Source organism: Schistocerca gregaria, chromosome 3, assembly GCF_023897955.1.
Source record: "Schistocerca gregaria isolate iqSchGreg1 chromosome 3, iqSchGreg1.2, whole genome shotgun sequence".
Classification (NCBI taxonomy): Eukaryota; Metazoa; Arthropoda; class Insecta; order Orthoptera; family Acrididae; genus Schistocerca; species Schistocerca gregaria.
The window spans coordinates 653,545,669-653,573,423 of record NC_064922.1 but is presented as its reverse complement, the minus strand read 5'-3'; the positions used below and the strand labels follow the sequence as shown (position 1 = coordinate 653,573,423).

The 27,755-nt window shown below is 39.6% G+C and overlaps 1 protein-coding gene across 1 annotated transcript in view; it reads right to left on the bottom strand.

Moving 5' to 3' along the window:
- Positions 1–27,755, bottom strand: part of LOC126356113 (phosphatidylinositide phosphatase SAC2) — a 374,100-nt gene that overhangs the window by 297,019 nt on the left and 49,326 nt on the right. Inside the window, exons 2-3 of the mRNA XM_050006814.1 lie at positions 3,651–4,042; positions 3,323–3,574 (exon numbers count right to left, since the gene is read on the bottom strand). Coding sequence (XP_049862771.1) covers positions 3,323–3,574; positions 3,651–4,042 — 644 coding nt within the window. The remainder of the gene's footprint in view (positions 1–3,322; positions 3,575–3,650; positions 4,043–27,755) is intronic.

Below are 27,755 nucleotides of genomic sequence, written 5' to 3'. Positions count from 1 at the left end.
GATATGTCGTCGCCAGGTGGTGTCATACACTTTTTGTAAATCAAAAAGACAGAAATCAAGTGTTGGTGTCTGGAAAAGGCTATTCAGATGGCAGAATCAATGGACACAAGATTATCAGTGGTAGAACAACCCTGGCGGAAGTCGCCCTGACGTGGAGCCTTCTGCCCTGATGTGGAGCGAGTAGGCCACATGACTCCAGGACCCAACCCAACCGCAGACACACCATACATTCCAGCAGCTTACAAAGAATGTTGGCGAGGCTGATGGGCCAATAGCTATCCACATCAAATGGGCTTTTACTGGGTTTGAGCACCGGCATGATAGTGCTCTCCCACCGCTGTGAGGGAAAGACACTATCACACCATATCCGGTTGAAGATGACGAGGAGACATCACTTGTAGTCAGATGAGAGATGTTCAATCATCTGACTGTGCATCCGATCTGGCCCAGAAGATGTGTCAGGGTAATGTGCAAAGGCACTGAGGAGCTCCCAGTCTGTAAATGGGCATTATAGGATACACTGTGGCGCGACATGAATGAGAGGACTTTCCCTTCCAGTCACCAATATAGAGTGCGGATGGAGGGGGGGGGGGGGGGGGGGGTGGGGTAATTATCTGACGCAGAAGCTTGAACAAAATGGTCGGCAATAGTGTTTGCTTCAGTAAATAATACGACAACATGCCATTAATGGTAACACCAGGAAGACCTGTTGGGGTCTGTTACCCGAAAACTCGTTTGATCTTCATCCAGACTTGGGAAGGTGATGTATGGCTCCCAATGGTCGAGACATCTCTCTCCCAATGTTCCTGCTTCTGTTGTTTGATAAGTCCGCGAATGCGGCCACAGAGCCATTTAAAGGCTATGAGATGCTCCAGGAAAGGGTGCCACTTATGACACTGTAGAGCTTCCCAATGCTCCTTAATTGCTACAGCAACTATCGGCGACCACCAAGGGATTGCCTTTTGCTGGGGGGAATCCTAGGGAGTGAGGGATCGTGTTTTCTGCCACAGGAAGGATTGTTGTTGTCACCTGCTCAACCATCACACTGATGTTACCGTGTGAGGGAGATTCAGCGGTGACAGCAAAGGTGAAAGTTTCCCAGTCCACGTTGTTTACAGCCCATCTGGGCAGGTGTCTCTGGGCCTGACACAGGGTCAGTGAAAAGAATATGGGGATCATACAATGTAAGCTTTCACGGCCGGTATTGTCTTCACTTAAAACTTCCGGGCTGATAGGCCATGGTCGAAGTATAAAACTCTCTCCTGACGTTTCGTCTCCAACTGCGGGAGACATCCTCGGAAGTAAAGCGGTGAATGGTCACTACCACATAGGTCATCATGTGCTCTCCAGTGGATAGATGGGAGAAGTCCTGGGCTGCAGATTGATAAATCAGTGGCCGAGTAACTACCATGAGCCACACTGAAATGTGTGGCAGCCCCATTATTTAAGAGGCCGAGACTGAACTGAGACAGTAAAATTTCGACATCCCTGCCTCAGCCAAGTAAGCATGGTGCCACCCAAAAAAGGGTTATAGGTGTTAAAATCTCCCAAAAGTAGGAAAGGTTTAGGGAGTTGACCAACCAGTGCAGCTAATGCATTAAGAGGTACTGCACCATCTGGAGGAAGATATACATTGCAGACAGTTATTTTCTGTGTCGCCCTTATACTGACAAACAGCTTCAAGAGGAGTTTGAAGGGGCACAGTTTTACTACAGACTGAGTTTAGGGTATAAATGCTAACAACACCTGACACTCTATTATAATTGCTACACTTCCTGTAATATCCTTTATAGCTGCGGAGAGCATGGGTCCACATTGCTGGGAAACAGATTTCCTGGAGGGCAATGCAGGAAGCAGGTGTGAAGCTTTACAGTTGCCATAGCTCAGCCAGGCGTGGGTAAAAAACTATGCAAGTCCACTGGAGGATGACATCATGAGACTGGGAAGGCACGGAACATTCAATGAGGCAGGCTACGCCTCGGTGTCACCTGCTGCCACCGACTCATTGTCTGAGCAGTCTGTATCCACTTTGTCTGAGGATCCTCAATGGACGCTAGAATCTCCATCTCATCTGCAGATGCTTGTAGGTAGTGGTGGTGTGGGTGCCATCGCAATTCCCTTGGTCTTGGGGATCTTCTTTTTGGATTTCTCTCACTGTTCCTTGGGTTTCCCTGGCTGGGAGGACTTCACTGATTCAATCTCCTGGACTGAGGAGGAGTGTGACACCCTACGACCACTGACCAGAGATTTAAAAATATTAATACTCGGTAAACAAGTTATGCAATATAATGAACCATGTAAGGATGGTATAGCGCAATACACAGCTGTTCCAGCCAAGACTTCATGATCTGCACTGATACAGCAACACCATACAGACATGTATACATCAGGAAAAACAAATGAAAGAAATCATGTCTTGAAGTTCATTTAGGGAAGTATTTTGATTACATATTTGATACTTACTCAGTAATTAGCTGTAGAAACATTCAACAAAGTGTTTAATTGCAGGAAAATAACAATGTTATTGCCTTTTTTTTCATTTCAGAAGCTTGAATTATTTACTGCGGAAATACATAGCAGCACCACCTTCCTATAATACTCTACAATAATATATCTTACTCTTTTTACATTTAGTCATTGCTTCCAGCATAGAGAAAAATGAAATCTGAGAAATATGTGAACAGAAACTTTTCTGTGTATATAAGGTGTAATGAGGTACACTAATTCCTTGAATGTTGCTCGTTCATCCTTAAAAAGTTCCCACAGTCATCCAGCTCTGCTGCAAGCTCTCTAAGAACCTTCATAATGCCTTGTGTAGGACACATTCCAAGCTATTTTTTTGCCCTTTGCCACTTCCACTTGCGCCTTTCTTTCAGAATGTAGCTATTACAATTGCAATACGTGTGAGTTCCACATCATCAAGTGCCAACATTTTTGCTAAGGCAAAGTTCTAACTGATGTACCCCGGGCGCAAATACTGCACAAAAATATTGTCATTCTTGACCTCACATTTTTCATGATACTGATGCAATATTATTGTGCAATAAGTAACTGATTATGCCCGAGTCCCTTTAAACTCAATGGGTGTGTCTTAACCTGAGTTCCAAGTAAACTAAATCTGGCTTTTTTCTTTAAACGGTTCCCAATTTAAAGTTGTTTGCCTGCTGTAAGGAGCATTTTAATGCAACCTTACAAATTAACTGTTATATACATGCCACATTCCACAATGTAATGCATAACATTGAACAAATCTACAGCATACTAATTACCACTCCATTGAACGTAAAATATATGAGGCATAGCAGTACGCTAAGATACTCACCCCCAATGCCAAGATATCACTTAGCATGTGTTTATTCCAGAAAAATCGATCATCCACTGTCTTCCAGAATGATAATGTATTCTTCTCATTACTGACATTAAGATCTGCTTGTCGCTGCAAGGAATTTGTCAGATCAGTTGATAAAGAGAAATAGAATGAATCCGTGTCAGTAAAAACTCTCTGCAACTCATCCAAAATTCGTCGTTCAAATTTTTCTTTATCTTTACTGTCTCGCCGTTTCCCAGCTTTTACCTGAAAATTTTTTAACTTGTTTTTATTGAGAATGTTCCAAACACCATTGATAGGATGTGACATACCAAAACTCTACCTGGGATGTTGCAAGTGCAGCTGCTTGTTGTGTTGTTGTCTTTATGGTGTTTGCTGCAGACTTCATTGTGCCCCATGTTTTTGCTAATGCTGCCTTTTGATGCATTTCAAATATTCCCACAGCACCTCCAGTCTTCTTGATAGACATTCCATTCTGATGTTTTTTGCAGGGATGAAGACCTAAGTCAGCATTTTCACTGGAAGTACCAAGCTGCAGGAAAACTATGGATTTTATTTTGTAAACTGTTTTACCACCTGGAAGGTCACCCACTATCGCATAATCTTTTACAAGAATCAAACGGCTTTCAACAACAGAATGTAGTTCAATTTTTCCAATGATTCCATAGAAGACTCCAAGGCAATCAGGGTCATCTGCTGTTGAGAGATCCCAGCCTAAAGAAAAGAAAAGAAAAGAACAGAACAGAAAAGAAAAGATAAGTTATTAGGCTACAGTCAATCAGAGATACAGAAACTGTATTTATTTATTTATTTATTTATTTATTTATTTATTTATTATCTTTTTTGCTTATAGTCACCAATTGGTGACTTTTGCAAATGTCATACCTTTTTTCTACAATTTTTGTACGAACAGTAGAAATTTGCAATTCACATGTACAAGAAGCCACTTATGCTCGATGCACACGTGGTCTAGGGGTAGCTTCTTTGATTCATAATCAAAAAAAGTCTTCGGTCCTGGGTTTGATCCCCGCCACTGCCTAAATTTTCACAGTATATATATTCACTTATGAAATTTGTTGTTAATAATCCAGGCCAGTTCAAAAGTAATAGCAGTGTGCATAGCTATAACACCAGGAGAAAGGATGATCTTCACTATGCTGGGTTAAATCTGACTTTGGTACCAAAGGGGGTAAATTATGCTGCCACAAAAGTCTTTGGTCACCTACCAAACAGCATCAAAAGCCTGACAGATAGTCAACCAACATTTAAAAATAAATTAAAAGAATTTCTAGATGACAACTCCTTCTACTCATTGGCTGAATTTTTAGATATAAATTAAGGGAGGGAAAAAAACTAACTTAAGCATTAGTGTCATGCAATATTTTGTGTAATGTAATATCTTGTACAGACATCTTTCATTAACCTGACATGTTCCACATCATTACGAAGTGTTGTATTCATGATCTATGGAACAAGTATTAATCTAATCTAATCTATGGGTGATGCACTTGGCAGTATATATTGTACAGGACTTCATAATTCAACATACAGTTGTTACATAGTATGGATATTTGAATTTACAGCATGTTGTTACAAAAATAATATATATTAAAATCACCTCAGAATAGTACATTGTATAGATAGAAGAGTTAGACCTACATTTAAGAATAGCTACATTTTAATATCAGTATTCATTCAGTGTGTACAAACATTTGAGAGTTAAGAATAATTTTAATTCCCTTTTGAATACTTTACATCTGTGGCATCTTAAAAGCACTTGGCAGTTTGTTAAACCATATCTGGCGGTTAATCCATGGACTATGATCTGTTGTCTTTAGTTTAGTTCTCTTTCTGAAGAAGCAACCTTTTTGTCTTGTGTTATGGGTATGCACATCAGAGCACTTAGTTTCATCATTTTTATGGTCCACAAAGAATGCTATTAATTTTTACAGATCCAAGGAATATACTGTTAGATATTTATGTTGTACAAAGGTTTCCCTACATGAATCTCCGTATCCTAGTCGACGCATGGTCCTGATTGCTCCTTTCTGCAGTTTCAGGATTCTGTTCATGTGTCTATCAGCAGGACATCCCTATACCTCTATTCCATAATTAATATATGCAAATATTGTGCCATAATAAGCAGTTTTTAATGTTTGTCCAGAGACTAATTTTGATAGTTTGCTAATTAAGTGCAGTGAACTGCTGATTTTATTGCATACAAAATTGATACGGTCTACCCATTTAAGATTTTCGTCTAGGTAAATCCTCAAAAATTTACATTTGTCAGTGTCTACTTTTCTGATGCCACTTACTTTATCAATACAGGTTTGGTATGAATTGCCAAGTTTAAATGGTAATATCTGGGATTTGCTAATACTGACTTTTAAACTTTGATCATAGAAGTAATATGTTATTTGACTTAAGCCATCAGATGAAGCCAATGTCAAGTCATTAGTTAGTTTGCAAACAAACAAAAGTGAGGTATCAGCTGCATAACTTACTAACTGGGAGTACAGAGAGTACAGAAGTGCCTCTAAATAATTAATGTAGACCAGGAAAAGGAAAGGGCCCAATACGGAGCCCTGAGGGACACCTTATTTTACTGTTTCATAGCTGGATTTCAAATGTTTGATCTGAACATTAATTTCAGAACTCAGCTTTGTGCACTGCTTACAATTGGTTAGATAAGTGATTAGTAGTTGTATGGATGTGGTATTTATATTGTAAGTTTCCTGTTTGCTTAGTAGTAGCTCATGATTCACTGAGTCAAATGCTTTAATAAGGTCTAGAAATATCCCTGCTGCCTGCATTCCCTCATCCACAGCATCATACACCTTGTGGAGAAATTCTGGAATTGCCGTAATGGTACTGTGATGCTTTCTGAAGCCACGCTCTGTTTCTGCTAGTAAATTATTCTTTGAGAAATAATCAATAAGTTGTGTCAACAAAGCAATTTCAAATATTTTTACCGAAAATTGGTATTAGTGATATCAACCTGAAGTTTGATAGCTCTTCTTTCAATCTTTTTTTATGCACAAGTTTAACTGTACTTTTCTTCAATAAATTTAGAAATGTGTGCTCCCTGATACTACTGTTGATCATATGGGTAATTATTCCAACTAATTACTTACTGCAGTTTTTAATTATAATACCACTCAGTCCATCCCAGCCAGATGAGGTCTTATTCTTTAAGTTATTTATTATTTTTCCTATTTCCTCCACACTCACTTCCTTAAATTCAAAAGCAGTTTCCAGCGTAGGGTAAGACTTTACCATCTGAGTCAGACCTGTGTTATTAACTGGATTCACAGCTGAAGACATAAAATATTCATTAAATATATTGCAGATTTTATCTGGATCATTAATATGGTTTCCTTTATGTTGGATTCTGTCAATTTGAGCATCTAACTTAGGGGTGGCTTTGCAATATCTATTTATTACATTCCAGGAAGTCTTCCCTATATTTGTTGACTGAGCTATTTCCTTTAGGATCTGTTTCCTTAAATTTGAGAGCTGTTCCTGAAATTGTTTTTTAGCTTGATTGTACTTATCCTTAAATATTTGCAACTTAGTTGACTTATGTAGCACACTTAGATCCTCGATATTTTGCCTGAGTTTAATCATTTAATCTGGAGGAGTCAGTCTGGTGATTTTTACATTTTAGTTGTGAGTTACTACTTTCTTCATTACTTTCGCTGGGCAGCACAACTTAAGATATTGTAAACTCATAATAAAATTTGGCCTACTTGTATTTGGACCCTTTTTGCTGAAGAACTAGTTGCCATTCCTCAGCTGCTAGTTTACTTTTAAAAGCATTAATGTTTTTCTCTTTAAGCAGTCTTTTATGTTCAATGACCTGAGTCCTTTCTTGGATGCTTGTGTGTCCATAGTCTACAAATTGACTTTTGTGGTCTGAGTAGTGAAAGTCCACATTCCAGCATCTAATACTATCTTTTACCTCTTTACTTGGGATTATGTAGTCTATTCTATTAGAAGTAGACTGAGTTACTCTTTTATCTCAATTTACAACATTCGTAACATTATAGGACTTAAGGGAAAACCTGTTGAAAGATTTTGGAACTTCATTAATCCAGAAAGTCAAAATGCTCATACTATAGCTGAGAGTATTCTGAAAGAAACTGAACCATTAATTGGCAATGACCAAGCAAAACTAATAGCTCAGAGTTACGATGGTGCAAATGTTATGAATGGCAAGTTGAATGGGGTTCAGAAATTAATTACTTGCCAACTACATCCACTGTTATGTGCATCAGTTCAAACTTATTATGTCTTTGACAGCCTCTGTTAATCGCAAAGCCCGCACCTTTTTTACACATCTTTCAGGTATTTCTTCTTTCTTTTCTAACTCGCCACAGATCAAAATTGTTAGATAGCATTATTTAAAAAAGGTTTCCCTGAAAAACCTTTCCCTGTGCGTGCATCACGAGATAGGGCTACCATTCGCGAGTAGTAAAAGATGTTTTTTTGGAGAAAGAGAAAATCTTACTACTGTTATGGAAATAACCAAAACAAGTGAGCATAAAACTATTTTCTACTATTGAAAACACTGGTTTATACAAACAAATATTGAAAGATAATGAATTCATTTTCTAGCTATAATTTTTCTATAAGATAATGCCTCGTGCAGATGTACTTTTTAAACAGCTTCAGAAGAAGATAACCGGACTGACCAAAGCAAAACAAGGCGAAGTTTGAAGTGATAGCGCAAAACATCAGATGATATTGACTCCATCCTTAAAAAGATTAGTTTCAAAAACGATGAAACAACACCAGCCAAGATGCAACTGATTCTTGATGGGCATCCAAAAAGAGATGCTTTGGAAGCGTGTGATGCCATCCTTTCTGAAATAAAGTTACATTTTCAGTTCATTGGACACCTCACTGCAGACATGTTATTTACTGTAAATCAGTTTGAGAAATAGATTACAAATTTTCCAAACAAATATCTTGAAATAACAGACACATATCTACTTTTGGAAAAAAGAAAGTTGAAGGACGAGTTTCATTTCTTCTAGGCTAGGCCTGAGTTGAGAGCAGTTTCTGGTGCAGTTCCATTTCTTTCACCAATTCCAGAGTATAAACTTTGTGACACATCTGAAGAGAGACTGTTAAAGTTTTGAAATGGTAATAAGGACCTCTGTCTCGAAATCAGAAACTGAGCAGCGTTTTTCAATGATCAAGAGAATTAAAATGTCCCTATGAAACACCATGAAAGAAGAATGACTTAGCGACATAGGGATGCTATCCTGTGAAAATTCATTTATGTGTAAGATGGAAGATTTCAATTTCAGAGTGACAGATTTATTTGCCAACAAGAAGGAGCGATGATGGAATTTCCAATACCATTCCTACTAACTGTTTTGAGTCTGTCTTCCCAAAGTCATGGAGCAGATGGTTTTTGTGAGTACAGTGCTTTTAGTTTTAAATGTTGGTAATTTGATTAAATGTGCTTCGCAAAATCCACATTACAAGTTTGAATAATTTATACATGCTCTATTACGTCTCATACTGGCTCTCATGTGATAGCGGACACTTTTCTAGCAGTTGCCCACGAACGTAAAACAAATGAGGAGCTCTGGCTGTTGAGGGGAGAAGAGTGGAGTGGGGGGGGAAATCCACGCCTCCCTCTCACAGGGTTGGAAACCTACATCCATGTTTTGCACTCCTGGGAAAGCAGAATCAATGTAATAATGGACATAGAGATCACTGATTCCATATGGCGTTGTGAGAGTCATATTTGAACCCTGTGACAGGGCAAGTTTGCCCCCTGCACTCATTTCAAAGTAAAGACAGTAATAGAATAAATAATTCGTTCCATCAGGGCAGGAGCAGCTCCATAGCAACCTTGAAGAGTTGGGGTAATGGTCATAAGTGAATTGTGTTTCCTGGAGAGCAAACACAGATCACAGAACAGGAGGATATTAGTAGTTTTAGTTCTGGCAAATGGTAGTAATATTTATTGTAGTTCCACTCAGTTATCACATTAAGGGCACCTTAATCAAGTATGAAGAGGCCCAGAGGACAGGTCATGGTGTCTGTCACTGAGGGGGCTGGAATAACATCAGCAAACAGTCAGTCCAATGACCTCTGGGGACACCAGAATAGCCTTTTCCTGCTTTGTTTCTATTTCTTGTTAACTATTTTAAATGGTTGGTATTCTTGTGAGGGTTTATCACTGTGAGTATAGGCACTGAAGGGGAGTGGAAAGGCTTGGGGACCTGTAGGCTGTAGGGCATTCAGACACAGGCTGGAATTGGGTTGTTAGTCTGTAGATTTCAAGAGAGAGGGTTCCCTAAAAGGAGCCCTATCACAGTAGAAATTAGAGAAGAATGCTGTTAGTCTGGCCTGGTGCAGGAAGTCAATGACCCCTAAGATGGTGCTGCAGGAGAAACACGGGAGGGGGGATGCTATCTCTGACTAATTTACTTGGGCAACTAGCAGAGGTTGATCTCAAGGGGATGAAGAGAGTAAGTACTTGAGGTATTGCTAATGACCCGGACAAAGTAGTTGCAAAATTCAATACCACTGGAACAGTATATAAATGATTATACTTTGTTTGGGCTTTAAAATATGAAAGCCAGTTGCAGACATTAATTTCTTGGACTTAATGTTGCTTCAACAACGTAGAACACTTCAGAAAGAAGGGGTGAAGGTGATTATCTCTGCAATTTACACAGAACATGGGGGGAAGACAAACTTTCAATGTCCTGATTTTACCAAATCTACATCACAATTTAAACAGTGGCATTTAAAGTAGCACATTAGGTGTGGGAAATATGGCTTCCCATCACAATCACAGACCTTCATTCTAGCTTTCTCAAGAAATGAAGCTCCTTCAAAAGCAAGGATGAATGTTCCAGTATCAACCTTACTGTTTGGCGGGCCTCAACATACAAGACATACAAATTGGAACCCTCAGTTCTCCAAGTTTTCTAGCATTTAATCCCTGTACTGTGTTCAGGCTCTTATGGGGTGTTACAGTGACATATGCCACTTAGAAGTTTCTTGAAAGAGAGTAATGCCCAGGAATGGATAGGAGTTACTGTTTCAATTAAGAAAGAACTTCTGTATAGTTTACTGAGGGAAGATCTTTCTCCAATACATTTTCAACAGGTTTAATAGATATAAATTATCTTGCATTAGCCCAGGGGCAAATCACAAACTGAGGGAATCGAGTCTCTACACTTCACTTGATTCTGTTTACTCCCATGTCATGGCCAAGAAGGAAAAGTCCTTGGGGTCAAAATGATTTGTACTAAAACATTCCAGTCTGTTGGTGAGTGTGCCATCGACTCATGTTCACCAGCTGATAACTTGGGTCTTTTCACTGCGCAAGAAATTCACGATGATGCCCTCTACTCTGGATGAGGGCTCTCTCCAGAGGTGCCACCCAGAAAGTACAAGTTGCTTGACAGTCACTGCCCAGAGTCCCAGTGCCCCCAATAGGACTGGTATATACTACTCAGCATGCACAGCTCGAGCATCAATAATGTGATAACTGCGTAGTCAGGGGGTTACTACCATGAAGGTGCCTGACAACCTCCAATACAAAATGACTGCGAAGTAGGGTATTTTGTAAACTGCCCAGTGGCTCACACTTCTGTATAATATTTTGAAAAAGTGGAGGTCAAATTTGGATGTGGAGATAAACATGAGTAAACAGAAATAAGTAAAGTAAAATAAACAAATTGGAAAAAGGCATAATCTATGTCCTGCAAGCAAGCAAGCAAGCAAGTCAACAGGGAATCTGTCCTACAGATAGAAAGATAATAGGATAGAAACAAAGAAGTACTGTGATGGCTTGAGATCCCCTGCTCACCGCTCACCACACACATACTCATGAAACAGTTTAAGTCTTTCTGGAGGGGTCACTAGTTAATCAGTAATGCCTTCCAGTGGTGGTCTATTGAGTTTAATTTTATTTGAATGCCCATAGCCTTTCTTGCAACAACACACACTTCATATCTTGCAGTCACACCTGGCCAAATATATATGACATGAAATCAATCTAGGCACGACACAAATAATAACAGGATGAAACACATTTGTTATTTTCATCAATATCTATCTGATTCGTTACATGGTGACCGAATACTGTGTCTTAAGGCTGTTTCACACTATGTCAATAATTTAGTCACGTGGCAAGTGATTTTGTAACTAAAAGTGTCTGAATAACATTGTTTAGTAAAGTTAGTAACTAAAGCCATTTAGTCAGCCCAATACAGTAAGCAGATTACTTGCTGGACAAGTAGCTTCCTACACCCCAGCTCACTAACCACTGGCGTATATGCATGTATGTCCACAGGAACACAGTATCATACTTCTTAATACCACCAGCAGTGCTATTTCATATTTATTTGCCAATACCAGGCCCTCAATTCTCAATGAATATGTCTTTCCTGGATGTGATTATATGTAACACATGAGTGCAGGTTGAGACGCATGGAGGATGACATATGGATGTTTAGGTTTGGCTGTGATTTATGCTTGGATGGCCAAACCACTAAAGTGAGTGCCCACGTAAAGTGGGAAACCTGAGTTCGACTCCCAGTCTGGCACAAATTGTCATAGTCATATACAGTCAAATGCGGTTCATACTTGCAAACTGTGGATAAATTACCTGTATTTCTTGATGACTACCCGAAAAAAAATATTGCATCGTACTTCTCTAACACAGGCACTGTTATTTTGTAAAAAGCCAGTCACTGAAGAATCATTTTCAAAACCGGAGTTAGGAGTGATGTGCAATATACTATGTATAGATAGTGGGACAAAAAATTAAATGACTACAAAGATTTGTTATTGTTTATCCAACACTGAGAAACTTCCAGTGAAAATTAATGATGACATAGAATGTGAAGAGGATGGTGACGGTGACAAAGCAGAGGATGCGATCCAAGTGAGTAGTGATAAAACACTGAGTTTACTCGAAAAGAAGGTGGAAAAAGATTCCACTTTAGAAACAGGCAGTAAAAGAGATAAAATTTACACTGATCTTGTAAATATGGTGAGAATCATGTTTCTATGATTTTGTGATGCTTAAGGTGTTCGTTAAGTCGTTTAGCTTTGGTGACTGATTTCCAGTTTAAATGTGGATCTTGGACTTTAGAGAAACAGTTTTTAATGTGTTGGAGTTAACTTTTCCTCAAGTCGTTCACACTTTTGGCACCATAAAGTAGAAGTATTGTGCTCGAGTTATCTTCTAGCCCACCAGTCATGTTTTTAATTCAGGGTGAGAAGGGTTTTACAGAATAGGCTCCAATGAAGAAAGCATTGCAGGAAGAATTTAATGTGAAAAGAAGTGCTGCAGAGATCCACCAACTGCTGCCTCAATGAAAGAAGAAATGGGGCGTGTCTCTTTAAGAATATTTTCTCACAAAGAAGCAAACTGCCAGCTGCGTGGTTACTGATAACAGCTTACTATTTCAGTACATGATTGATGGGCTAGAAGACAACTTGAGCACAATACTTCTACTTTATGGTGCTGAAAGTGTTAAAGACTTGAGGAAAAGATAAGATATTAAGACAGAGCTGTCAAGCTGAATAGAAATAACAAAAGTTACAGCAACGACAATTTCAGCTCCAGCAAGAAAGCACTAAGAGTGCAGCTTCGGATCCAAATAGAAAGTGTTTCAATTGTGGGGTCAGTGTTCACAGGTCAAGTGATTGCAAACACAGAGAAGGGAAAGATGCTTCTACTCCAATAAGTTTCGCCATATGTCATCCGAGCACAAAAAGGGGAAGAATCATCAAAAGGTTTCTATGAATGCAAACACTGATTGGAAGAGTATTAACAACCACAAATTTAAAAAGAAGCAGGTAAGAAACAGAGGTGATGGCACTAATTGACTGTAGATGTCAATTTACTTACAAAAACAGATGTAGCCTTGACAGGATTTGGGGAAAGGTTTGTTCCCCACAAGGGTATTTTACAGGCATTGTTGAGGCTGATGATGCAAAAATTGAAACATATTTCTGTGGTTTCTAGAGACAGTATGAATTTAGAAATGGTAGCTGGAAATGATTTCCAGGATCAAACTGAAGTTTGAATAAACAAGGGTGGAGTTAATATTAGGAAGTCAGAAGGGGAACCTTATCTTGTTTGTATTCATACAGCAGACAAACCAGATTTAGAAAGTGAAAGCCATGTTAGTGATCAAACAAAGAAACACACCTAAGATTATGTGACTAATTACACACAACAAAGAAAAAGTCCACTGACGTCACAACGAAGATTAAAGTGAGAGAACAGCAGCAGATACAATGGCTTGATTTGGGAATAACAGAACCAAGTTCATCTGCATATACTAGCCAGGTTGTAGCAGTGTAAAAAAATTGAGACTATCACATCTGTATAGTAGTTGTGGTCTTCAGTCCTGAGACTGGTTTGATGCAGCTCTCCATGCTACTCTATCCTGTGCAAGCTGCTCCATCTCCCAGTACGTACTGCAGCCTACATCCTTCTGAATCTGCTTAGTGTATTCATCTCTTGGTCTCCCTCTACAATTTTTACCCTCCACACAGCCCTCCAGTTCTAAATTGGTAATCCCTTGATGCCTCAGGACATGTGCTACTAACCGGTCCCTTCTTTTTGTCAAGTTGCGCCACAAACACCTCTTCTCCCCAATTCTATTCAATACCTCCTCATTAGTTATGTGATCTACCCATCTAATCTTCAGCATTCTTCTGTAGAACCACATTTCGAAAGCTTCTATTCTCTTCTTGTCTAAACTATTTATCGTCCATATTTCACTTCCATACATGGCTACACTCCATACAAATACTGTCAGAAATGACTCCCTGACACTTAAATCAATACTCAATGTTAACAAATTTCTCTTCTTCAGAAACGCTTTCCTTGCCATTGCCAGTTTACATTTTATATCCTCTCTACTTCAACCATCATCAGTTATTTTGCACCCCAAATAGCAAAATAGGAGTTCCTAGATAACAGAACGCAGCATGTCATTCTCAATGGAGAGAAATCTTCCGAAGTAAGAGTGATTCCAGGTGTGCCGCAGGGGAGTGTCATAGGACCGTTGCTATTCACAATATACATAAATGACCTGGTGGATGACATCGGAAGTTCGCTGAGGCTTTTTGCAGATGATGCTGTGGTGTATCGAGAGGTTGCAACAATGGAAAATTGTACTGAAATGCAGGAGGATCTGCAGCGAATTGACGCATGGTGCACGTAATGGCGATTAAATCTCAATGTAGACAAGTGTAATGTGCTGCGAATACACAGAAAGATAGATCCCTTATCATTTAGCTACAAAATAGCAGGTCAGCAACTGGAAGCAGTTAATTCCATAAATTATCTGGGAGTACGCATTAGGAGTGATTTAAAATGGAATGATCATATAAAGTTGATCGTCGGTAAAGCAGATGCCAGACTGAGATTCATTGGAAGAATCCTAAGGAAATGCAATCCGAAAACAAAGGAAGTATGTTACAGTACGCTTGTTCGCCCACTGCTTGAATACTGTTCAGCAGTGTGGGATCCGTACCAGATAGGGTTGATAGAAGAGATAGAGAAGATCCAACAGAGAGCAGTGCGCTTTGTTACAGGATCATTTAGTAATCGCGAAAGCGTTACGAAGATGATAGATAAACTCCAGTGGAAGACTCTGCAGGAGAGATGCTCAGTAGCTCGGTACGGACTTTTGTTGAAGTTTCGAGAACATACCTTCACCGAAGAGTCAAGCAGTATATTGCTCCCTCCTACGTATATCTTGTGAAGAGACCATGAGGATAAAATCAGAGAGATTAGAGCCCACACAGAAGCATACCGACAATCCTTCTTTCCACGAAGAATACAAGACTGGAATAGAACGGAGAATCGATAGAGGTACTCGGGGTACCCCCCGCCATACACCGTCAGGTGGCTTGTGGAGTATGGATGTAGATGTAGATGTAGAAAACTACTGTAAGTGTCTCATTTCCTAATCCAATTCCCTCAGCATCACCTGACTTAATTCGACTACATTCCTTGATATGCTTTTGTTGATGTTCATCTTATACCCTCCTTTCAAGACACTGTCCATTCCGTTCAACTGCTCTTCCAAATCCTTTGCTGTCTCTGACAGAATAAAAACGTCATTGGCGAAACTCAAAGTTTTTATTTCTTCTCCATGGATTTTAATGCCTACTCCAAACTTTTCTTTTATTGCTTGCTCAATATACAGATTGAATAACATCGGAGATAGGCTACAACCCTGTCTCACTCCCTCCCCAACCACTGCTTCCCTTTCATGTCCCTCGACTCTCATGACTGCCATCTGCTTTCTGTACAAATTGTAAATAGCCTTTCGCTCCCTGTATTTTACCCCTACCACCTTCAGAATTTGAAAGAGAGTATTCTAGTCAACATTGTCAAAAGCTTTCTCTAAGTCTACAAATGCTAGAAACGTAGGTTTGCCCTTCCTTAATCTAGCTTCTAAGATAAGTTGTAGGGTCAGTATTGCCTCACGTGTTCCAACATTTCTACGGAATCCAAACTGATCTTCCCCGAGGTCGGAGTCTACTAGTTTTTCCATTCGTCTGTAAAGAATTCATGTTAGTATTTTGCAGCTGTGACTTATTAAACTGACAGTTCGGTAATTTTCACATCTGTCAACACCTGCTTTCTTTGGGATTGGAATTATTATATTCTTCTTAAAGTCTGAGGGTATTTCGCCTGTCTCATACATCTTGCTGACCAGATGGCAGAGTTTTGTCAGGACTGGCTCTCCCAAGGCCGTCAGTAGTTCCAATGGAATGTTGTCTACTCCGGGGGCCTTGTTTCGACTCAGGTCTTTCAGTGCTCTGTCAAACTCTTCACGCAGTATCGTATCTCTCATTTCATCTTCATCTACATCCTCTTCCATTTCCATAATATTGTCCTCAAGCACATCGCCCTTGTATAGATCCTCTATATACTCCTTCCACCTTTCTGCTTTCCCTTCTTTGCTTAGAACTGGGTTTTTTCCATCTGGGCTCTTGATGTTTGTACAAGTGGTTCTCTTATCTCCAAAGGTCTCTTTAATTTTCCTGTAGTCAGTATCTATCTTACCCCTAGTGAGATAAGCCTCTACATCCTTACATTTGTCCTCTAGCCATCCTGCTTAGCCATTTTGCACTTCCTGTCGATCTCATTTTTGAGACGTCAGTATTCCTTTTTGCCTGCTTCATTTACTGCATTTTTATATTTTCTCTTTTCATCAATTAAATTCAATATTTCTTCTCTTACCGAAGGATTTCTACTAGCCCTCGTCTTTTTACCTAGTTGATCCTCTGCTGCCTTCACTACTTCATCCCTCAAAGCTATCCGTTCTTCTTCTACTGTATTTCTTTCCCCCATTCCTGTCAATTGTTCCCTTATGCTCTCCCTGAAACTCTGTACAACCTCTGGTTTAGTCAGTTTATCCAGGTCCCATCTCTTTAAATTCCCACCTTTTTACAGTTTCTTCAGTTTTAATCTACAGTTCATAACCAACAGATTGTGGTCAGAGTCCACATCTGCCCCTGGAAATGTCTTACAATTTTAAACCTGGTTCCTGAATCTCTGTCTTACCATTATATAATCTATATGATACCTTTTAGTACCTCCAGGGTTCTTCCATGTATACAACCTTCTTTTACGATTCTTGAACAAATAGTTAGCTATGATTAAGTTATGCTCTGTGCAAAATTCTACCAGGTGGCCTGCTCTTTCATTTCTTAGCCCCAATCCATATTCACCTATTATGTTTCCTTCTCTCCTTTTTCCTACTCACGAATTCCAGTCACCCATGACTATTAAATTTTCGTCTCCTTTCACTACCTGAATAATTTCTTTTCTCTCATAATACATTTCATCAATTTCTTCATCATCTACAGAGCTAGTTGGCATATAAACTTGTACTACTGTAGTAGGTGTGGGCTTCGTATCTATCTTGGCCACAATAATGCGTTCACTATGCTGTTTGTAGTAGCTTACCCGCATTCCAATTTTCCTATTCATTATTAAACCTACTCCTGCATTACCCCTATTTGATTTTGTGTTTATAACCCTGTAGTCACCTTGCCAGAAGTCTTGTTCCTCCTGCCACCGAACTTCACTAATTCCCACTATATCTAACTTTAACCTATCCATTTCCCTTTTTAAATTTTCTAACCTACATGCCCGATTAAGGGATCTGACATTCCACGCTCCGATCCGTAGAACGCCAGTTTTCTTTCTCCTGATGACGACGTCCTCTTGAGTAGTCCCCGCACGGAGATCCGAATGGGGGACTATTTTACCTCCGGAATATTTTACCCAAGGGGACGCCACCATCATTTAATCATACAGTAAAGCTGCATGCCCTCGGGAAAAAATTACGGCTGTAGTTTCCCCTTGCTTTCAGCCATTCGCAGTACCAGGACAGCAAGGCCATTTTGGTTAGTGTTACAATGCCAGATCAGTCAATCATCCAGACTGTTGCCCATGCAACTACTGAAAAGGTTGCTGCCCCTCTTCAGGAACCACATGTTTGTCTGGCCTCTCAACAGATACTCCTCCATTGTGGTTGCACCTACGGTATGGCTATCTGTATCGTTGAGACACGCAAGCCTCCGCACCAATGGCAAGGTCCATGGTTCATAGGGGTGGGGGGTGGGGGGGTGGGGGGGAGACCCTTAGATAACACAGATAATTTAGGAGGGGAGAGTGCTTTAGATGAGATGTTAAGAACAATGTACTGTTGTGACTGGTTCTTTTGATTATGGGTTATTCTTGAGCAAGAAGACAGTGATGAAGGCTATGGGATGTTAAGCAGGTTGGCCAAGCTCAGTTTGTAGGGGAGGAGTTTTGGTTGATGGTGTGGTTGTTCAGGGGGCTTAGAGGGACAGGAAGGGAAACACCACTATTCAGCTAATTTAGGAGAAGACAGGATAGCTTTTTGAGGTGAAGTCTGGCGCGTTGTTGTAGTTTAAAGTTGACTTGGCCGATGATACCATCCTAGGAAACATGAGAGGCAGATAACTGCTTGATTTTGTAGAAGAGAAGTATGATGGAGTGGAAACTGGCTGATGAGACATTCAGGTTACAGATAAGCCAAGTAAGAACGAAGGATTGCTGTATTTAAAACTGTAGGAGAGTCTGGTGTAGAGTAGGATTACATCCAGAAACAGGGACATTCAATGTTAGGCCTCTTTTGAGGGAACTCCTAAGGGCAAGCAGGTTTCAAGAAACAGAATGCCGGACCTTAGTTTTGATAATGCACAGCATGTTTTCGAGAAATATGGATGTAATATGAGATGGGATTTATCATGGCCAAGGGAAGCCATGGGAACTAGGATGGCTCCTTCCTGTGCCAATCTTTTCATGGTTTGCGTGGAGGGGACTTTCCTGGGATCCATAATTCATCAGCCCCTGGATTGGTTTAGATACACTGATGACATCTTTACCATATGCACTCATGGTGAGGTAGGACTGTTAAAATTCCTGGATGGTCTTATTCCGAATCCCATGCCACTTTCCTTGATGTTGATCTCTATCTCACCGAAGGCTGGCTATACACTTCTGTCCGCATTAAACCAACCAATGAACAACAGTACTTACATTTTGACAGTTGCCATCCTTTCTATGTCAAACATTCTTTCCCATACATCCTTGGCATTCAATGCAACTATATTTGTTCAAATGCAGATTCTTTACAGCAATACACCACCATTCTAACCTCAGCCTTCACTGCATATAATTATCCCACCAGCCGAGTTCAAAAGCAGATTTCCCGGGCCATCAAATCCAATTCTGGTACTGCTGATCCCTCCAAAAAATGACTTCAGAGCACAGCATTAATGCCTCAGGATTATCCTGGTCTGGAATGTATTAATCAGCTACTTCGGTAGGGCCACGACTTCCTAAAATCTGGCCCTGAAATGAGATCCATTTTGTCTGAAATTTTGCTCACCACACCTAGAATGGCTTTTCTTCGCTCCCCCAATCCCCGCAACATTCTTGTCACACCTTATGCTCCTTCGACACCCATCTTCCTACCCTATGGCTCCTATCCTTGTGACCATCCCTGATGGAAGACTTTCCCTAGACACCCTCCTATCACCACTTATACGAGCCCTGTAACTGGCAAAAGATGTAGTATCAAAGGGAGAGGCACCTGTGAAACAACACGTCATATATCAGCTGTTATGTGAACACTGTTCAGCATTTTACATTGGCATGACTACCACCAAGTTATCGACTAGGATGAATGGGGATAGGCAGAGGGTACATATTGACAACACGCAATATCCTACTGCAGAACATGCTCTACAACATGACAGTTGTGACCACATGCGCCATCTGGACTCTTTCCCAGAGCTGCGCATGTGGGAACTAGTAATAGAACATGTCCTTGGTTCTTGCCACCCATCTGGCCTTAATTTATGTTTACTTCTGCTCTCTCAGCTTTCCTTCACAGTAACTACTCTTCTATTCACACTGTTTTAGTTTTCTAGAGCTTTCATTGTTTCATGCGTCTATTTTTCACCGGCCCCCACCCCCTCCATCCTCTGTTACATAGAACGAACTTAACCATTTCACTCTTATTAACTCATGCACGATGTTTACACAGTAATCTCTGTCTTGCATATTGCCATGTCTTCCACCTTTAAGCTCTTAGGTTTCTAAATCTTGTCCGCTGCAGTCCTCAACAATCAATCTTTCCTTCTTCTCCTGTGCAATAAGTCTCCCCTGACCCATCGTTCTAGGTGACTTTCCCATAATCCACCCTTTTTCCTAGACCTCTCCACTCATTTTCCTTCAGCGCACTTCCTCCTCCTTCAACCCTTCTGCCTGAAGGAGGAGAGCCAATGATCCCAAAAGTTTGCCTAATTTCAACCTCCTTTTATGTATGTGTTCTGCCGCCACTTGGTGAGTAGATTTTTTTATCTATCCAACTGAATTATTCTATCAAAAAATGGTTGTTTTCATTGTTAAATTAACTAAACCACTTGTCCCCATTACAATAATTTGCTGAACTGCCCACTTTTCTCTCTTTTACCTCTGCATTCACATTCAGAGTTATTTCTTTATTGAAGTGCCACCCCTAACCTATCATCTTAATTTGTCTAGTACTGTCTCAAGTAATGCTTACTTTTCTACTTTTACTTACTATCATCTACTATATACTATAAACGTGTCTTCTGATCCAGTGCTGTTACTTTTCTTTCCCTCTTATATGTTCTCCAAAATTCTTGGTTTTTACCTTCAACCAGACTGCTTCCTACCCAAGAGACTAGTTATTTTTATCACTGTTGTAACAGTTACCACTTGTTTTTCACATTCATTTCTGTCTTGCAATTTTCATACTCTTTTATGAAAAACCATTCACGAAGTCTGTGTACCTTTATTTCTTCAAAGCACCACTGACAAAATATTTTGTGGCACTTCAGTGCTGAAATTCTGAAGAACACTATTTACTGTCACTTTGGAAGATACTATACTTTAATTCTTGCTTCTTCATTGTTGCTTCAAACATGGCAATCATTACAGGTCATAAAAACACCATTATATACTAAAAACCAAGTGTCATGCATCATAATGAAATGCTGGTCCCTTAGAAAGCAAATGTGGTTAATATATTTGGTTATTATGTAAAGTAATTAACTACTTACAAAGAGAAAAACTACTGACCTGTATTGCTGTAAAACTTAACAGTAAGATAAATGAATGCAATCCTGAGATGAGGGTTGACATAATCCAATTTTTTATACATAATTATTTAAAGCAAAATGTAGACCAACCAGTAGGCTAATGAAATTCATCATAAATAATCCACCACAATTTGAGAAGAATAGTGGCGTGCATACCTACAACACTACAAGAAAAAGGACCTTTACTACCCATTATCAAAGCTGTTGGTGCCTCAGAACCGAGTTCAATACGCATCAATAAAAAAATTTTGTCATTTGCCCAATAACATGAACTGACATATAGGTAACAAAATAAGTTTTAAATCTAATCTAAAATCATTTCTTCTGGAAAACTCTTTCATTCCATACACAAATTTTTATTTAAAATCTGGTAGCATTAAAAAATTCTACTGTTTAAGAGAATTTGCACGAGTAAGACTGAAAAAAATTAAGTTCATTAATGTTAAATGGAGATAACTCAACTCTAACTTAGTGGATAAAATTACCAGATTTCATTGCGTGATTTACATGGTGTCCCCTTGGTCTTTAGAAGTGTAAATTCACCCAAAAGATAGAGCTGCAAAATAAATGCAATAATAGCTGAAACAGCTAATAATGAATCAAAATACTGTAGTTTGCAGAAGGACATGGGTGTTAAACATAGAGGACAGTGCGTATCAGAACCTCACATAGAAATCACATAGATTAGTATCCTATCATACTACTGTAGAACCAAGGAAGGTAGAGACAATAACTCAATAAGCAAAAAATGGAGTTACAACCCAGGCCCTGTAAGTTAACAAATACAGAGTTTAACAGCTTCTTGAGAGATGTGCCAAAATAGTGGGTCATGACACACCCAAGTTTGTAGTACAGATAGTTCCAGGATACCAGCAAAATTTATCAAACCGTCATAAAGCACCAAGGAATGGTTCAAACAAGGCAGACTTAAATGGAGAATCAACTATCATGGAGATTTTAATGTTGATTTTCTCTCGGATAGAATGTTCAAGAGCACCTACACTTATCAATTGTCAGCTCTGGATTATTTAGCACAATACAACTCCCTTTGAGGATTGAAGGACATCATGCAGCAGCCTCTGATACTTTGCTTTTAAACCCAACAACCCTCAGTGATTTAGCTGTAAAAACAATTCTCAATGGTTTATTTAACAGTGGTGATCAAATATTAACCATTAAATATACTGAAAAGTTAAGTACGGATCACAAAACCAAAGTAGTGCATCACAGAATCATAAACAGTAACTCACTAACAGTATTTAGACAGAAATTACAAGATGAATGCTGGGGATAAATTTATAAAGCAGAAAGTGTCAATGGGATATTAACTATTTTTTAAATAAATTCCTACAAAAATTAACCTTGTTTTCCTCTAAAACAAATATGGCCAAAATTGAACAGAAGCAAGGATAAGGGGTGGATACTCTGTGGGATTAACATACTTTGTGCTAGGAAGATGGAGCTCTATGTAACTCAGAGAAAAAGCAATAGTCAAGATTCGAAACTCCATTACTTGTATTGTAAAATCCTCCTGTCTGTCAGTACAAAAGCAAAACTCGTGTACTATGCTCAAAAAATAAAACACTCTAAGAATAAAGCAAAAACTATTTTGGACATTATTAAAAATTAAACAACAAACACAGTGACCCAAGTGAGATTGTGGGCACAGATAATAGCACTAGGAGAAATGGAGACAATTTCAAATCATGGGTCATTAAAATTCAATTATTACTTGCTCATAGAGGGAGCAGCTGAAGGAACTTACGGAGTTTCTTCACATTCCAGTCACTTATGGAGTTCAGGAAGAATATACTGGGTGAGTCACAAACTATTGCTACATAGGAAACTTTGAAAGTATGATGTTGTTGTTGTTGTTGTTATGGTCTTCAGTCCTGAGACTGGTTTGATGCAGCTCTCCATGCTACTCTATCCTGTGCAAGCTTCTTCATCTCCCAGTACCTACTGCAACCTACATCCTTCTGAATCTGCTTAGTGTACTCATCTCTCGGTCTCCCTCTACGATTTTTACCCTCCACACTGCCCTCCAATGCTAAATTTGTGATCCCTTGATGCCTCAAAACATGTCCTACCAACCGATCCCTTCTTCTAGTCAAGTTGTGCCACAAACTTCTCTTCTCCCCAATCCTATTCAATACCTCCTCATTAGTTACGTGATCTATCCACCTTACCTTCAGTATTCTTCTGTAGCACCACATTTCGAAAGCTTCTATTCTCTTCTTGTCCAAACTAGTTATCGTCCATGTTTCACTTCCATACATGGCTACACTCCAACCAAATATTTTCAGAAATGACTTACTGACACTTAAATCTATATTCGATGTTAACAAATTTCTCTTCTTCAGAAACGCTTTCCTTGCCATTGCCAGTCAACATTTTATATCCTCTCTACTTCGACCATCATCAGTTATTTTACTTCCTAAATAGCAAAACTCCTTTACTACTTTAAGTGTCTCATTTCCTAATCTAATTCCCTCAGCATCACCCGATTTAATTGGACTACATTCCATTATCCTCGTTTTGCTTTTGTTGATGTTCATCTTATATCCTCCTTTCAAGACACTGTCCATTCCGTTCAACTGCTCTTCCAAGTCCTTTGCCGTCTCTGACAGAATTACAATGTCATCGGCGAACCTCAAAGTTTTTACTTCGTCTGCATGAATTTTAATACCTACTCCAAATGTTTCTTATGTTTCCTTTACTGCTTGCTCAATATACAGATTGAATAACATTGGAGATAGGCTACAACCCTGTCTCACTCCTTTCCCAACCACTGCTTCCCTTTCATGCCCCTCGACTCTTATGACTGCCATCTGGTTTCTGTACAAATTGTAAATAGCCTTTCGCTCCCTGTATTTTACCCCTGCCACCTTCAGAATTTGAAAAAAGAGTATTCCAGTCAACATTGTCAAAAGCTTTCTCTAAGTCTACAAATGCTAGAAACGTAGGTTTGCCTTTTCTTAATCTTTCTTCTAAGATAAGTCGTAAGGTCAGTATTGCCTCACGTGTTCCAACATTTCGACGGAATCCAAACTGATCCTCCCCGAGGTCCGCATCTATAAGTTTTTCCATTCGTCTGTAAAGAATTCGCGTTAGTATTTTGCAGCTGTGACTTATTAAACTGATAGTTCGGTAATTTTCACATCTGTCAGCACCTGCTTTCTTTGGGATTGGAATTATTATATTCTTCTTGAAGTCTGAGGGTATTTCGCCTGTCTCATACATCTTGCTCACCAACTGGTAGAGTTTTGTCAGGACTGGTTGTCCCAAGGCCGTCAGTAGTTCTAATGGAATGTTGTCTACTCCGGGGGCCTTGTTTCGACTCAGGTCTTTCAGTGCTCTGTCAAACTCTTCACGCAGTATCGTATCTCCCATTTCGTCTTCATCTACATCCTCTTCCATTTCCATAATATTGTCCTCAAGTTCATCGCCCTTGTATAAACCTTCTATATACTCCTTCCACCTTTCTGCCTTCCCTTCTTTGCTTAGAACTGGGCTGCCATCTGAGCTCTTGATATTCATACACGTGGTTGTCTTCTCTCCAAAGGTCTCTTTAATTTTCCTGTAGGCAGTATCTATCTTACCCCTAGTGAGATAAGCTTCTACATCCTTACATTTGTCCTCTAGCCATCCCTGTTTAGCCATTTTGCACTTCCTGTCGATCTCATTTTTGAGACGTTTGTATTCCTTTTTGCCTGCTTCATTTACTGCATTTTTATATTTTCTCCTTTCATCAATTAAATTCAATATTTCTTCTGTTACCCAAGGATTTCTAGCAGCCCTCGCCTTTTTACCTACTTTATCCTCTGCTGCCTTCACTACTTCATCCCTCAGAGCTACCCATTCTTCTTCTACTGTATTTCTTTCCCCTATTCCTGTCAATTGTTCCCTTAATGTCTCCCTGAAACTCTGTACAACCTCTGGTTCTTTCAGTTTATCCAGGTCCCATCTCCTTAATTTCCCACATTTTTGCAGTTTCTTCAGTTTTAATCTACGAAAGTATGATAGTAGCTCAAAAGTTTGTGGAACTAATGTTGTATGGGATGACAGTGGCCATAATATGGCGCTGGTTTTTTGTTGGTAGGTCAGTTTATGTCAGAGATATGAAGGTCAACAACTTTGTTTTTCTTTTTTTTTTAAATGGGATGCTATAGTTTGGTACTTATTTTCTGATAGTGGCTATTGAGAGAAATACAATTATGTGTAAGAGTAAGGTCTTTGAAGGTCAATAAAAATCAGAAAGGTAGCATGAATGTACATTTACAGAAGGTGTTTGAAGTGATGACCATTGGTATCAATGCAGTGCTGCAATCTTCTTATCGCGGATTGAGTGGTATTCCTTATCACTGTGGTACTTATCAATGTACATGCTCTGACAATTCTCTCTTGTACATCATGGAAATAATAAATATTCACCAAATACGGCATATCCATCTAACGTGTCATTGATATGTAAACACCATTCAACAGCAAATACTCTTCTCGGGTTTGCCGCCGGATTGTATTGTGTAACTCGCACAATATTTCGTCGATGCAACTGCTCGACATCATCAGGTGGTGGTAGCTGCTGTTATCACTGCTGCAAGGTGCTACTGATGATAATCGCACGGCGGCGACGGAATTTATCATGCCGGGAGCAGGCAATACAATACAATCCGGCGGCAAACCCGAGAAGAGTATTTGCAGCAGATCCGTCGGGAAAGTATGAAAAGTCACACCATTCAACAGTTTTGCAACACAACACTAATAGGAACATTAAGACTAGTACTGTCCAATCAAGCAAATATGAATCAAGTATTCCTTCTAAGAACAAGTCGATACACTCCTCACTTGTGGAGAATGCCAACAAAATTCATTGAGCGCTAGAGACTTATATGCTGAAAGATATCCTCAACATACTCACCCTACAAGTCATACATTTAAATATCTGTATGATAAATTCAGAACAACTGGATCTTTAACATATACAACAAAGGCAAGTTACTAATGAGGGAACAGGAATTGGCACTCTTGCCACTGTGGTTCAAGATCCTTGTGTTAGTTTACGTCAAATTGCAAGGTAATCTGCCATGAGCCAGAGTAGTAGTGTTCATGTTCTGCAGCACCATAAATATCATCTTTACCATATCAGTTTCCACCAAGAATTAACTGATACTGATTGTATGCGTTGCACTGAATTCTGCCGATGAGCTCAACTTCAGATTCAGAGGGACGACACATTTATTAATTTGATTTTATTTATTGACAAGGTTACATTCACGAACCATGTAAATGTTAATTTGCCTAATACGCATTACTGAGCAACTAAAAATCCATGTCGGCTGTGGGAAGTTGCAAACCAAAAACAGTGGTTGGTGAACGTATAGTGTGGGATTCTGAAGAACAGAATTATAGGGCCCTATTTCATTGACGGAAATCTTAATGGTAGGAAGTACACCACATACCTGCATGAAACATTGAGTCCATTATTGGAAGAAATACCTTTAGGAACAAGAAACAGAATGTGGTATCAACATGATGGGCGTACAGCACATTTTTCGCTGATGGCTAGAAATGAGTTGCAGAGACAATTCCCAAATCGTTGGATTGGATGCGGAGGAGATGTGTCATGGCCAGCTCATTCACCAGACTTGATGCCTCTGTATTTTTGCTTGTGGGGATTCATAAAAGACACTGTCTATAAAGACGTTCCAACAACACCTGAAGATATGCAAGAGAGAACCGTCAGAGCATGTGCTTTGATAAGTGCCGATGTGATAAGGAATGCCACTCAGTCCATGATAAGAAGATTGCAGCACTGCATTGATACCAATAGCCATCATTTCGAACACATTCTATAAATTGACGTTCAATGCCACCTTTGTGACCTTCACTGACCCTCAAAGATCTTACTGGTACACATCATTGGATTTGTCTAGATAGCCGCCATCAAAAAGTAAGTACCAAACTATAGCATCCCACTTAAAAGAACAAAGTTGACCTTCATATCTCGAATTGACCCCACCTAGCAACAAAAAACCATGTCATATTATGGCCCCCATTGTTTCGTGCAATTTTTGTCCCGCAAATTTTTCAGTTCCTATCATACTTTCAGAGTTATTCTCGGTGCCAATAGTTAGTGACTCACCCTGTATACTTAAATGCCTATGTGCATGATGTAATTAGTCTCATCCTGTCTTCGCGATCCTTATGCAAGCAATACATAGGGGTTGGTTTACATTCCCAGATTTCTCACTTAGTACTGTTTCTCGAAACTTTGTAAGGAAAAAGTTTGTATCAACCAGTTCAGGTTTTTTGGCATGTCAGTAAGTCCTATTTCGTATGGATCCCACACACTTCAACAATAGTCTAGGATTGATCAAAAGTGTTTTATAAGCAATCTCATTTGCAGACTCATGATCCGATATTAGTGATAACATAGTGAATAAGGGCATTATCATTGCAGATTTGGGGGAAGGGGAGGAGGGATTCACTCAGCAGTACAGTAGCAACAGGAATAATAATCAGGGAAGTGAGCATAATGGTAATAACAGGTGACAACAGATGAAAGCTAAGGTGTGCCATGCCTTTTGTTCCAAGAAGTATTGAACACTTGAGGGGGGGGGGGGGGGGCGGGGGGAGGGCATATGAGCAGGGAGAACAAAACGTTAGGGTCAGCAGAAGGGTGCAACCAGATCGAGTGTAGACTACTGATGCAATTCTAAATGGTGTACAACTCTGGGGACAT